The sequence below is a fragment of the Hipposideros armiger genome, unplaced genomic scaffold, assembly GCF_001890085.2.
Source record: "Hipposideros armiger isolate ML-2016 unplaced genomic scaffold, ASM189008v1 scaffold_83, whole genome shotgun sequence".
NCBI classification, from domain to species: domain Eukaryota; kingdom Metazoa; phylum Chordata; class Mammalia; order Chiroptera; family Hipposideridae; genus Hipposideros; species Hipposideros armiger.
The window spans coordinates 2,193,789-2,206,114 of NW_017731433.1; the positions used below are offsets into that span (position 1 = coordinate 2,193,789).

The following is a 12,326-nucleotide window of genomic DNA, read 5'->3' on the forward strand; positions in this document are numbered from 1 at the left end:
GAGGGCAGTGTCACTGGCCCTCATATGTGGGATCCGAACAGGGGCCCTCTGGCGTCCCCAGCCAGTTCTTAACCATCGTGCCACTCGGCTGGCCCAAATTCAGTATCTTTTGAGGTATTCACCTTTCATTGATTAGGAATGGGGAGGGACATGCTGAATAGAATGCAAAGACATACAAACAGAGAATACCACCACCAAGCATTTATATATTTTCCCTAAAGCATTGAGAATACGTGGTCTCCTCTTTATTATTTTAATAACCCTGGGAAATAAATGGAGTAGGTATTATTCTAATTCTGAAGAGGACACTAAAGAAGCTCTAGAGTGATCATGGGATTTGCTCCAATATAATTTAAATGGAAAATGAAGTAATAAATGGTCCTATCCAAACACTTATTTAGCTACGAAATCACGGCAAGCCCTGGGAACAGAGGCAAGTCCCTCCATTTTGACTTCTTGCTCGGTGCCACCCTTACTGCTGCCCAATGAGACAGCACCAAAAGCACATTAAGCATCTTTGCAAGTACTTCTAGATATATGATATAGCCACACCAAAGAAACTGGCTCAGGAGACAGCAAAAGGGCATTTTATTAACATTCCTTTATATTCAAAATGGAATACTTCTGCATACACTATTGAATAAGAGCATTTCCTCATTTAGGTCCTTCCACATGCCAAGCACAGTGCTAACCATGTTAGTGCATGAACACTGATCCTTATAGCTACGCTGGGATGGCTGGAAGGGGTGTTGCCATTACACTGCTAGAGAAGGCTCAGAGATGAACTACACTGCTCAGAACCTAAGCACTTCTGCTCATACGTAGTGAAGCCAGCTGTGAAGCAGTTATTTCTGTTCCCACACCCTGGGCAGTGTTTGTTATTTGATTGTTGGTTTGAGTGTGGCTCTTGAGGGAAAAATGGAATTTGATACAGTACTAGAAAAAACAAAAAAATGATACTGAAACTTCAGAGAAGTTGAAGCAGATTTTCTGAAGGCTTGAGGAAAATGGGGTCCCATGCTTCTCCCAGGCAATAGTCTCTAAGCCACCTGTATCACAGTGATATACAGCCATTACCCATGGAAACAGCCATGATGGTTAGAAAATAAGGAAGTATTTCCATAGTTGTTAGTAAATGGCCTCTGCCCCAAGCACCCTGAATGTCCCCCTGCTGCCCTGGCCTGCTCCCCAAAGACTCTGAGACAGCCCCCCACCCAGTAACTAAAGCATTAACAGTTGGGAATGCAAGGGCTCCAGGACCCTACTCCAGAGTCCATTCGGACTGGTCAGTCTTTATGAGGACATGCCAGGTCTTACACATTTTGATTCTCACTCTTGGGTCCTGTTCTAATAGCTACGCACAGCAATACGCAGTCCTCTACGCCAATGCGTGGTCTTCTGGTGTGGAAAGGAAATCCACTCTGCACTGTGCTCTCACCAGCGTGTTTCCCAAGATCTGAGGGAATGGCTGCTGTGCTCCAAGCACTGTACACATGTCCTGTCTTTTGTGATCCTTCATTAACTTTGGGGATATTAAAAAGATAACGTATTTTCTTATATTATTTGGTTTAAAATATTTACATACTATACTTGTAACAGTTGCCTGCACATATGGAGTTATTGGTAGACAAAGTCGCCCATCTTATGAACCAGTAAGTATACCACGACAAGCTAGAAATCTTTGAATTTCAGGGAGGGTGCCGACCTTACACCCAATTTCCTCATCTTACACATAAGGAGACCAAAAGCTGGGTAGACTGAGTTGCTCAAAGACACTGAATCCCAGTCTTTTTTTTTTTCTCCATTATACCATGTACCCATAGCACTTAATTATGAGGTGATTAATTACTAAATTTTGAAGTTAATTAGAATAGAAAAATAATTTGATTATTGTAATTAAATGTCTATAACTATAATATTCTTATAAGCATCCAGTTATAATTAGAAAGAAAGTTATCAAGAGATATTCCTTTTGTACAATATCTGACACAAAATGCATATTAGTTTAGGTTTATTAGTCCATAAGACCTACAAGTGCAATTTAGATCAGCCTAAATACAAAATATAATGATAAACATTTACTATTTTAGAACTTCCTTCTTTTCAGCGAAGTAATTATGTAAATGATATTGTTCCTTAGCCTCCCTATATAAAACGAACACTAATTAAAACTTTTCTAACCCTTATAATACTAAACCATATATTTTCTCAGTTTGAAATAGAATCTTTGAGCAATGATAGATTTCTTGAGCTACCCCAGATGATGGTATTTCAGCTCTCATACTCTGTTGTTCAAAACTTTGGGAAGGTACTTGAAAAAGTGAAGAAGTGGTAACAGAGAGGGTGGGGCGGGCAGAGGATGGGTAGGAGTCATATCCCAAGATGATGTAATTTAATTATGTCCTAACTTTCTATAAGACAGCTTGCATAAAATTCCACCAATTTTATTAGAGGAGCATAATTTTTGGTTTGAATATGCCGAAAAGGAACAAATTAGTTTACTATTTTCAAACATTTTCATAAAACTTTTGCTTACTATTTTAAAGACCAGAGCTTGTATCCTTTAAAAAATAATAATAAAACATCAATTAAGAATCCAAATTCAAGATGTTGATGTATTTGTTCTTTCAATACAATTCTCCACATTTTGATTGACATATGGAAACCAATTTTTTAAAATGACCAAATATGTAGGGACATAGAGATGAACCAATTATATAACACCGCTTTGTATTTTCCTCGCAATGAGAAATTATATATTTTGATAAATGGACACAACTCCACTCAGCAAATAGCTCTGTGTATTGTGGTGAATTCCTGTGCAATTACAGAACTTTGCTGGAATGCCCAGTGGTCTCTAGATAAATTCCTTCACCCTCTATGGTAACAACTTGTCAGGTAGACTCATTTCCTGTTTTTATCTAAGCACTAAATGTGAATGACCTTCATGAGTCTGGGACGAGTCACAGTGTGATCCACTCCTTACTATCAGTAACTTTTAAGCATAAAAGACTTTAATATTTATTTTCTTAACTAAATTTTGCTCATTCCAAAATAATTTTTGGTTCAATAAGTAGCTAATAACAGACAATAATTGACTACCAAAACCATGTTACTTTTGTACATACATTAATTTCTTTTACTTTAAAAAGTTTGGGTTTTAATTCTACTAGAATTTCCTGTGTTCTTCCACACCAGCGTCATAGGAAATCCTAATGTTCTCAAGATTTCTTTCATTTCATTGCACCTGCTTTTCAGGATCAACAAGTTAGTTTACAAGCTTGAAGTCTCAAATTCATAATACTTACTTGTGGATGAAATAAGAATCCTGGAGAAGGTCTCAAGTATTTCTCTTTTAAAGCTTCAAGTGGGTCAGTTAGCTTTCTTTTCTCTACTCTGAAAAGTTAAAATTAGATTTTGGAGGTGAATCAGTCTCATATATCAATTGCTACATAATCACTGACATTGAAAACAGCTAACAATCAAGCAAACGGTAGGTTTCTGGGAAGCACACTAATAAAAATATAAAGACATCTGTTCAAGTTTTTGAAGAATACTCATGGCACTTCTAGGCGCTTGCAGAAAGAAGGTCCTCTTTACAATGGAAAAATCCTATTGAATGACTAGTAGTAATAATGAGGAAATATAAAAAATGAAGAGTCACGAAGTCAGAGGCATTGGTCACCGATTTGTACCTTTCCACTTCAAATGAAGATAAGAATGCTTGGTGATTTTCAAATCATAAGGACAGGGTTCATTTTGAAAATTAAAGTCATTTTCTACCAAGAAGGTGCTCCCCTAAATAGTCACTGTATTTCTTCTATATTTGCCAATAACAGCAGGAGAGTTTCTAAGCATGCAGTACCCCCTGTGAGCTACCTTTTGAGGAATAAGTATCTTCTTTTGGATGCCACTGCTGATAAACAGGGCAAGTGACACGGAGGTGGTGGGAAGGCGATGAGGAACTTTTTGAAGATGGGGAGAGACATACAAAACTTATCTACATATCCCTTCTACTTCTCAGTCTATTTTCTATTACACTTATAGGAAATGACATCATGGGTTGAATTAACTGCTCTTATCAACTATTGGCTATTTTCTTTTAAAAACTGTTGCATAAGTATCCTTTTAAAATAGAATCAAATGAATAAAAACAGCTACCACATCTCGAAAGTTTATATATGCTATGTTTTGCATACACTATTTCACTTATTGAAATGGGTGCTCTTATATCCATTTTATGGATGAAAAAAAATGTTTATGACACGGGAAAGATGAGATTTTAACCCAGTCTTCCACTAAAACTGGGGTTTAGATCTTTCATGAGTTAGGTAAAATCACCAAGGGCCTTGAGACTGAAATACCAGAGAAAAGATTGAGATTAGAATAAGAGGAAGACCAGGAGGTGACGGAGAAAAGCATAATGGGTATTTGGAGGAATCGGAAGCCTACTGGCATCAGAAGTGTCTAAGAAAGAAAGTCTGAGAAATTATCTTCCCAAAAGACTGAGATATAGCACTGAATTGGAAATGCAACCCTACTGGCATTGTGTAACATAAAATCTACACATAAAACATGGAAAATCTGTTTTTCCTTCTTTTTCCTTCTCTAGTAATGGGACTGCCACAGGAATTAAGACACAATAATTGAAAAAAAAAGAAAGAAAGAAATATGCCCGAGGATGGTACTGATGACTCTGAGGTATTTTTGATTGTCGTTTTTTTACTTCCTTTTGTCATGTTCAAGTGGAAGTAGCCCTTCATACACTGGCAATGTTTTTCGGTGAATACACTGTAGACAATATAGGTAGAAAAAGAGTTTTAAGTGCAAAAAACTTGCCCCGCACCCCCCAGTATCTATTAAGCAATAGGAACTCGATATATATTATTGAGCGAAAGAATAGCACAAAATCGGCTCTTCATAAAAGAGAATCAGACAAAAGTATGCAAATACTTTCACCTTAAATAAGTCCAATAAACAAAATTATCCACCTCTTCTGTTAACTCTGGACAATGTTCAGGATTTGAACGAGAAAGTAAATATGAAAATGCATGGTGATATTTAAAATACATAGTAAGTGTAATTACCGCTTTTCATACCTTTTAAAGAAAACTAGTATTTAAAAACGAAATCATTCTAAATGGTCAAGTGAGTGTTACAGTACACTGCCTAACAGGCTTTTTATTAAGCATATATGTATCCCCCAAAGAATTTTTGGATACATCTAAAGAAACTGGATAAAGCATGCACTAAACAGAGACATGTTTTTAAGCCGACCACTCACGTTATATACAAAACATTTTTGTAATTAATATTTCATTTACTTTGGGCCTCTAACAGATTTATTTAGAAAGAGAATATGACCAGTACTTATTAAGGATGTGTTAGTAGGTTAACAGAGTAATCTCTTGCTGTTCTGTGTCCCATCTCATTCCAAATAACCTGACCCATATAAGTACCCACACATATTTGCATTAATCCTTCAGGAGCCTCATTCTTCCGCCACTTGACAACTTGCTTTAAATATGGCTTTCCCATATTTTCCACTTCAAAAAAAGTGTTCAAAAATAAATTTATTGTCAAGGGAAAGAACTCTGTGGGCGTCTTCCAAAACCCCAAATTCAGAGTCATCCAAAAATAAGTCCAAACATAATGAGTAGACTTTCTGAACAAAAAAAAAAAAAAATGAATTCACTAGATCAAACCACCTTACTCTCTGGTTTATAATAATAATTTAAATGGTTTGTTAAAAGCTGTAACTTTATAGTGTGAACCCTACCTTTCATACATAGGTCCACACGTAATCATCTCCAATCCACCCTTACCTGTAAATAGGGTCCATAAAGAAAGGAGTAGGTCTAGCGTGCTGCAAGGAACCATCTGTTGCCGGTCTTGGCTCAATGTTGTTTCCTTTCTTTTCCCCAAACACATGGTTTTTTCGAGGCTCAGTAAGCTTTGTCCCACTGGCTCTACTCCTACTGCCCATGCTTAGATCCAGGGGCTGGTCTTGACTTGTGGCAGGCGTCGCTGGAGGCTTGGAAGGTACTGGAGTCAAGGGTTTCTCATCCTTTCGCTTAGTGGTGAGGTCAAATGGGGACTCAGAGCTTCCCTTCTGCTGTTTCTTTACTTCACTTGGTGATTGGGGTTCCATTTTCAAAGGTAACGATCTCAAGTCTCTATCAGGAAATGGGTACATTGATTGAGAGAATGCTGGAAAAAACGGGAGGGGAAACATGGAAGGGTAAGGTAAAGCTCCAACTTTTTTGTCTTGCAGCCCCACCAGTCCTGTGGAACCAAAGTATTTTTCAGCAATAGAAGCAATAGCCTTTATAGAATCATTCACAGCTCCTGACACCGCAGTCTGCTCCTCTAAAGATGGTGAGAAAATGGAATGATTGCTGTATTCTTTCTTATTATGTATTGAAGCCAGATTCTGAAGAGGGCTTACTTTGTCTTTGAACATTTTACCATTTTCTTTAAATTTTTCTTTATCACTTTCAATGTCACTTTCCAGATCAGAGCCCGAGGTTGTTTCCAGGTCACTGCCACTTGGCGTACTGACATCATCAAGGTCACTACTCTCTGACTGGTCACTGATTTTTTCAAGGGGCCTCTCTTCAGAGGACCTCTCGGGCTGGAGCTCCACTGGCTTATTGTCCCCTACAGATGGGTGTTTAGATAGTGCCTTCAAAATATCCTGTGTAGCTGGCAGTATCTGAGGATGTGTCATGAGGGGACTTTGACTTTTGTTTGTCTGTTCAGTACTTGATAGTCCTTTAACAGGAGAACTAGCAGGTATCAAAGGAGGCCTATGGTACAAGCCGGAAGGAAACAGACCAGGGAAGCTAAAAGAAAATCCAGGAGCTGTTGGAAAGGTAAGACCAGCAGGATGCCTATTGGCACCAAAATAGTCAGCAAGGCCCGGGTTGGCATGACTCATATTAACCATGGACGTTTTATCCATAGCTGGGGTTCCAGGAAGTGAAATGCCTTGGCCAAAAAATCCACCTGCCGCAAAATGGTTCTTGCCCTCACAAAACCTCCTGTGTTTATTTAAGGAAGACGTAGTGCTGAACATTTGTCCACAGTCTTTGCACTTGATTTGGGTTCTGCAATCAGCATGCATGCGCTTATGACGACAAAGGTTTGAAAACTGAGTATAGGATTTATGGCAGACCTCACCTGTGTGCAAACAACAAAAAAGAATCTCAGGCTTTATGGCAATTGCTTCTGAATTTAGCAAGTATCACAATTGGTTTACCCAAAAAATTTCAATTAGGAAGCCAGGAAAAGATGTTGGAGGCACTAATCTGGGTGCTCCAAACACAGAAAACCCCATTTCACTAGATTCCAAAGCAAGGCATCCAACCTGACAAATGTCTTGAGGCAGCACAAACATATATATATATATAGAGAGAGAGAGAGAGAGAGATAGAGAGAGAGATAAATATTTTATCATCCCCATTGCATAATATTTTGCATCATATTTTTGTCTTTAAATATTTATGAGAAAGTTAAATCCCAGCATGCGTTGATTTCCCACCCAATTGCTACACTAACAGAATCTTTAAAGTCTTAAGATGTGCTAAACATGAAACATAACAGGAACCCCTTTAACATTTTAGGTAGACCACTTAAAGAATTCTATATGGTAAGCACCAGAACAAAATAAAACAGCCTATTCACTTGACCAGAAACTTCACCTTTATTCCCTCTCCCCTTGGGGAAAAAGCCCTTAACGGCTCTACCATTATTTAATTTGTATTATATCATACACTCTCATCATTCACACATCAAAGCCATACAACAATGCACATTGTGTATTCGGATACATTTTTAACAATCATTTTCATGATTTGAGAAAGACTGACATAATTTACAATGGCTCTATTTTAAGCCTGCAAAGGAAACTAAATTGAATGTAGCCCATCCTGCATTGCTGGTTCCCATGAACTATGATCACGTCCTCTGACTTCCCCTCACACCAGCGGTTGTGCTAACCTTCCTGCATTTATGAAAGCCCCGTCCTTGGGAAACATGTCCAGTTGTTGTCATATCTTCGCCGGTTATCTCAGGGCTTGACTTCTATGTGCTCTAGCTAACTACGGTAAAGCAGAGGACGGTGCTGTGAACGCGCTAATCCGAACGAGGAACACATTAGAGGGTGTGTGGCTGGGAAATAAGCCTCTTCCCTGAGAATTGCCCAAAAAAGTAGAACATCTTCCTCCGTGCATATGCGCGAACAGAGCGACGTATATTTTAAGACCAAATTCTGTAACCCTTAAGAACTCCTTTACTAGGTAAGAATCTCACTCACTTCACAGTCCAACAGGCTTATAGGATCTGTTCCCTAAGCATCACCTTTTTTTATTTTTACTTTAAGAAAGATGAGCCCACTTTATGTGTGAGCTTAAATTTAATGCTTCTGTGCTCGTTTAAGACAGAAACATGATATGCCTCTTTGGTAATTGTGGAAACAAAGTTATATAAGAAGTTAAATTGAAAATAAAATACAACTTGTATTGCTTTCATGTGATGACTGCCGTTAAGCAGAGAATGGCTGAGCTCCTGAGTCAAAACAATAATAATAATAATAATAATAATAATAATAATAATAAACCTCATTCAAAAAAGATTTTATAGACCTTCAGTGACACAAAACTCACCCAGAACTTGACATATCCCACACACTACCAAAAAGGAAGCATTGAGTGATTTTATATTTATTTAATTTACTACTAACAATTTAAAACCATTACTACATATATTAATTAGCATGCTTAACAATAATATTAAAGGGGCTTTCAACTGTGTGATGATTTGCAACATTGTAGAGGCTATAACATGCTTTTTAACAGGAAGAGAAGATGTTAGTGTTTTCTTTTCAAATCATTCTACTGGAATATATTGACCAGATTCTGCTTTAAACGTATATACTAGTTAACCATATACAATACATATATATATATACTACTTAAATGCTTTGATACACTAATTAAAACCATATGATGTAGAGGGTAGAAACATGAGACTTTACATTAGTTATACTAATTCAGCTATGAGCAATAACCAGGAATAAAAAAAAATGGGGGAATTATAAAAGTGTACTCATTAAGAAAGTGACACCTCTCCTCTGGGCATTAAAAGGTATTGAGGAAATGTCTTGATGAGGATTCAACCAAGGTGTAAGTTCTTGAAGGTTTTGCAACTTTTTGGCAAGGAAATATTCTCTACACTTCTTTCTTATAGCTGGGTGGGTTTAAGAAAATCAAGAGCTCCTCTGTATCAGAGTAGCAAAAGGTGCATTTCACTTTTCCAGTTACACCCTCTGTTACATAGATAAGTGGTGTCTGTGTCAGATCTCAGGAACATAGAATCTGGGGTGTTTCCTTAGGCAGGGGCTTTCTTTTTCTCACTTGAAGGCCGGGCCTGGCCCACCACAAACCACCAGGCCTCCAGGTAAATGGCTCAATTGATGTTGAAGTCTATACTCTACTGTAATTTTCTCAGTAATAAGGAATTAGCCAGCAGTTAACATTGCATTTTTCTACTTATTAAACAAATTAAGAGGTATTTTGAATATATTCAGCCTATTAGAGCATGTGGTTTCTATTTGGGAAGGCTGGAGGTTTCTGTAAAGGCAGTGAGTAATTACCTTAGCGCTGGTGACTTTGGGCTCGAGCTTGGCGGTACACTGTAACAAGAGACAGTTGCCATAAACACACCAGTGGGGGTAAATCGTGGTGTGTGGCCTTCTGGTGAGAAATAGATATCAACTCTAGGTGAACCTCCTCCACTCCAAAGTCTCCATACCAACTCCTCTTTTGTTCTGAAATTACATGGCTATTATTTATAATTACCCCATGGTCCTCTGTCAGATTTTATATTTGAAGAATGCCATCTGCTATTTAAATTTACCAATAATTACTGAAAATACCTTCATGGGAAATAGTTTGTGCAATCCGATTGGAAAGGGACACCCTATATAGCTCTTTAAAGTGAAACACTTGACTTCAACACAATTAAAATTCCATATCCCAGAATTTTGGATGATAAGAATCTATATTTTCTGACTTTTATTTTAAATAATAGAGAAAGCATTAAACGGGTGATCCTAACTCATTGCGGTGTATTCCACTCTTTCTGCTACCAAGACATAATAAACATATTAAAATTTATTTCTGAAAAGTCAGAAATAAATGAATTACTTATGCCTGTAGCACTTGCAAGTCCATTTTTAAGGCATTACGACCTAGAGTCAGGAATGCCTTTTTGAGACAAGAAGTCTAAAATTTCTATTGTGTACTTTATTTCCTGTGACTTTCAACAGAGCTTCCCAAGGGAGACTAGAGCACCCTTTTGTTTATCTGCTAGTCCTCTTCACTCCACACAGGGAATAGAAGAACACGTGGGCAAAACAGGACTTTAGTGTGAGCTGGAAAGAGAAAGGAAAGCTCTCTTGGTGCTTGAAAGCACAAAAGAGGGCTGTGTCAAGGCAAAAAGGAGGAAGGCTAGTCTCTGGCACCTCCATGTTGGCACTGAAAATTAGGTTTTTTTCCATTAGGTCCTGTAGTAGTGTCTCATATGCCTACTACAAGTCATTGTGTATTTGTCAGAAAAACTGTTTTGCAAGAGTTCCCAAGTAAGAGGTTTTGCCAACTACTGAGTATGTTTCAACCAGCTCTATGCTTATCTGGATCCAAAATCAGTCCTGAAGTTTTGTAGCACAGCTCCATGAGTCACTGTGTTTATACACCCAGCCGAGCAATGGATCAAAAGACGTCCAGAATCATTGCCCAGATGGGCTGAGAACAACTGATTTTCCTGATGAAACATTTCAGCGCAATTCAGAGAACAGGGGTGGGTGGACAGAGGAAGAAGCAAATGAGGGCTTTATTTTATGTGAAGCATGTTGCTAAAATGCTCTGTACAGGGACATTCTAAGTAGGTGGTCAGATTGGATGTCCCCTGAAAACACACATACACACTGCCTGTAAATTTGCTTTAGTTCAGTGAATTACAGAAGCAACATGCCCAGCATCAAAGTGAGAATGTTCTGCTTTTCAAGTAACTAAGAACGACCAATCTGCAGCCTGTTATTGGCAACAACGGGTAGATTAAAGGGCATTTTATCCCCCCCCACACACACACACACGCGCGCACACACATGTACACACAGAGTTATAAGCCTACTTGCCAGGTGGGGTTCTTCCGGCTTTCTGATCCAGAACAGGTTTTTATCACTTCATCTTGGTCAGTGGTATCTGCTATTTGTTGTTTTACAAAGCCATGAACATTTCCAGTGTGAGACAAATCTGGTTGTCTCTATTAAATCCTACAACCCGGGGAGGCATCCCTTTCATTATTTAATGACTTCTTTTTTTCTCTATCTGTTATTGTTTTCATCTAAAAGAAAACACCCCAGGGATCACAGACAAAATACCATGGATCTGGTTATAAAAAATTTTCCGGTGCTAGAAAATAGCCCTACTGGATGGGATCATAAATAGCTAATGTGAAGACCCCTCTAATGGCCATGTGTGGCCACTCGCCTGATCACAGTGCCGTTTGGACGAGAGACAGATGCAGGAAGGAGGGCTGGAGTGTTAAAAACTTACAGATAAAGGGCTTCACACTGCTGTGGATGTGCTTGTGTTGTTTGAGGCCCGACGAAGTGGCAAACGTTTTGCCACACTCTGGGCAAGCATGGGCCCGGGCACCAACGTGCTGAGAGCGAATGTGCCGCTGAAGGTTGCTAGGGTCCGTGAAAACCTGCTAGGAAATGAGTACTGATTAATCGAGAAACTTAATTTCAAAGGCACAATAAAGTAGACCAGGAATGACTCAAAGAGTAATTTTGTTTTTGTGTTTTGTTTTTATTTGTTTTCCCCAAAGACCAAAAAGAAGTCATATTTCCAAAGTGCAAGCTCCTGTAGGGTAGGGACTGCAACTTAGTCAGTTCTGTATCCTTAGCACAAAGTGTCCACTGGTATCAGCTGAATGAAATAATTAATGATATTATTAGACAATATTCAAGGCCTTTTTGATCCCATTTAGAGTGACTAAAGTTGAAAAATAACATGCTGGCCTTGACATTATTAAAACTGGTGTGCTATCTCCATCCTTTAAAGAACATACTATGTACAAAATTGGGGGGATTTTGACTAAAGTATCTCAAATCTATTCAAGGAGTTCCCCTAGGTGATAAATTCTAACACTGTTTTAGTCAGTTACCATTAAGCTAAAATTATTCCTTTGGACACTGGGAAAGAAGGAAGGAAGGAAGGAAGGAAGGAAGGAAGGAAGGAAGGAAGGAAGGAAGGAAG

General features: G+C 38.4%; 1 protein-coding gene across 11 annotated transcripts in view; it reads right to left on the reverse strand.

The window, feature by feature from the left end:
* MECOM (MDS1 and EVI1 complex locus) overlaps positions 1-12,326 on the reverse strand; it is a 277,303-nt gene that overhangs the window by 25,718 nt on the left and 239,259 nt on the right. For 8 of the 11 annotated variants that reach the window (XM_019643952.1, XM_019643950.1, XM_019643955.1 and 5 more), the window contains exons 6-8: positions 11,619-11,775; positions 5,826-7,182; positions 3,309-3,396 (exon numbers count right to left, since the gene is read on the reverse strand). In XM_019643952.1, coding sequence (XP_019499497.1) covers positions 3,309-3,396; positions 5,826-7,182; positions 11,619-11,775 — 1,602 coding nt within the window. The remainder of the gene's footprint in view (positions 1-3,308; positions 3,397-5,825; positions 7,183-11,618; positions 11,776-12,326) is intronic. The other 3 variants (XM_019643951.1, XM_019643949.1, XM_019643959.1) reach the window with 1 other exon arrangement.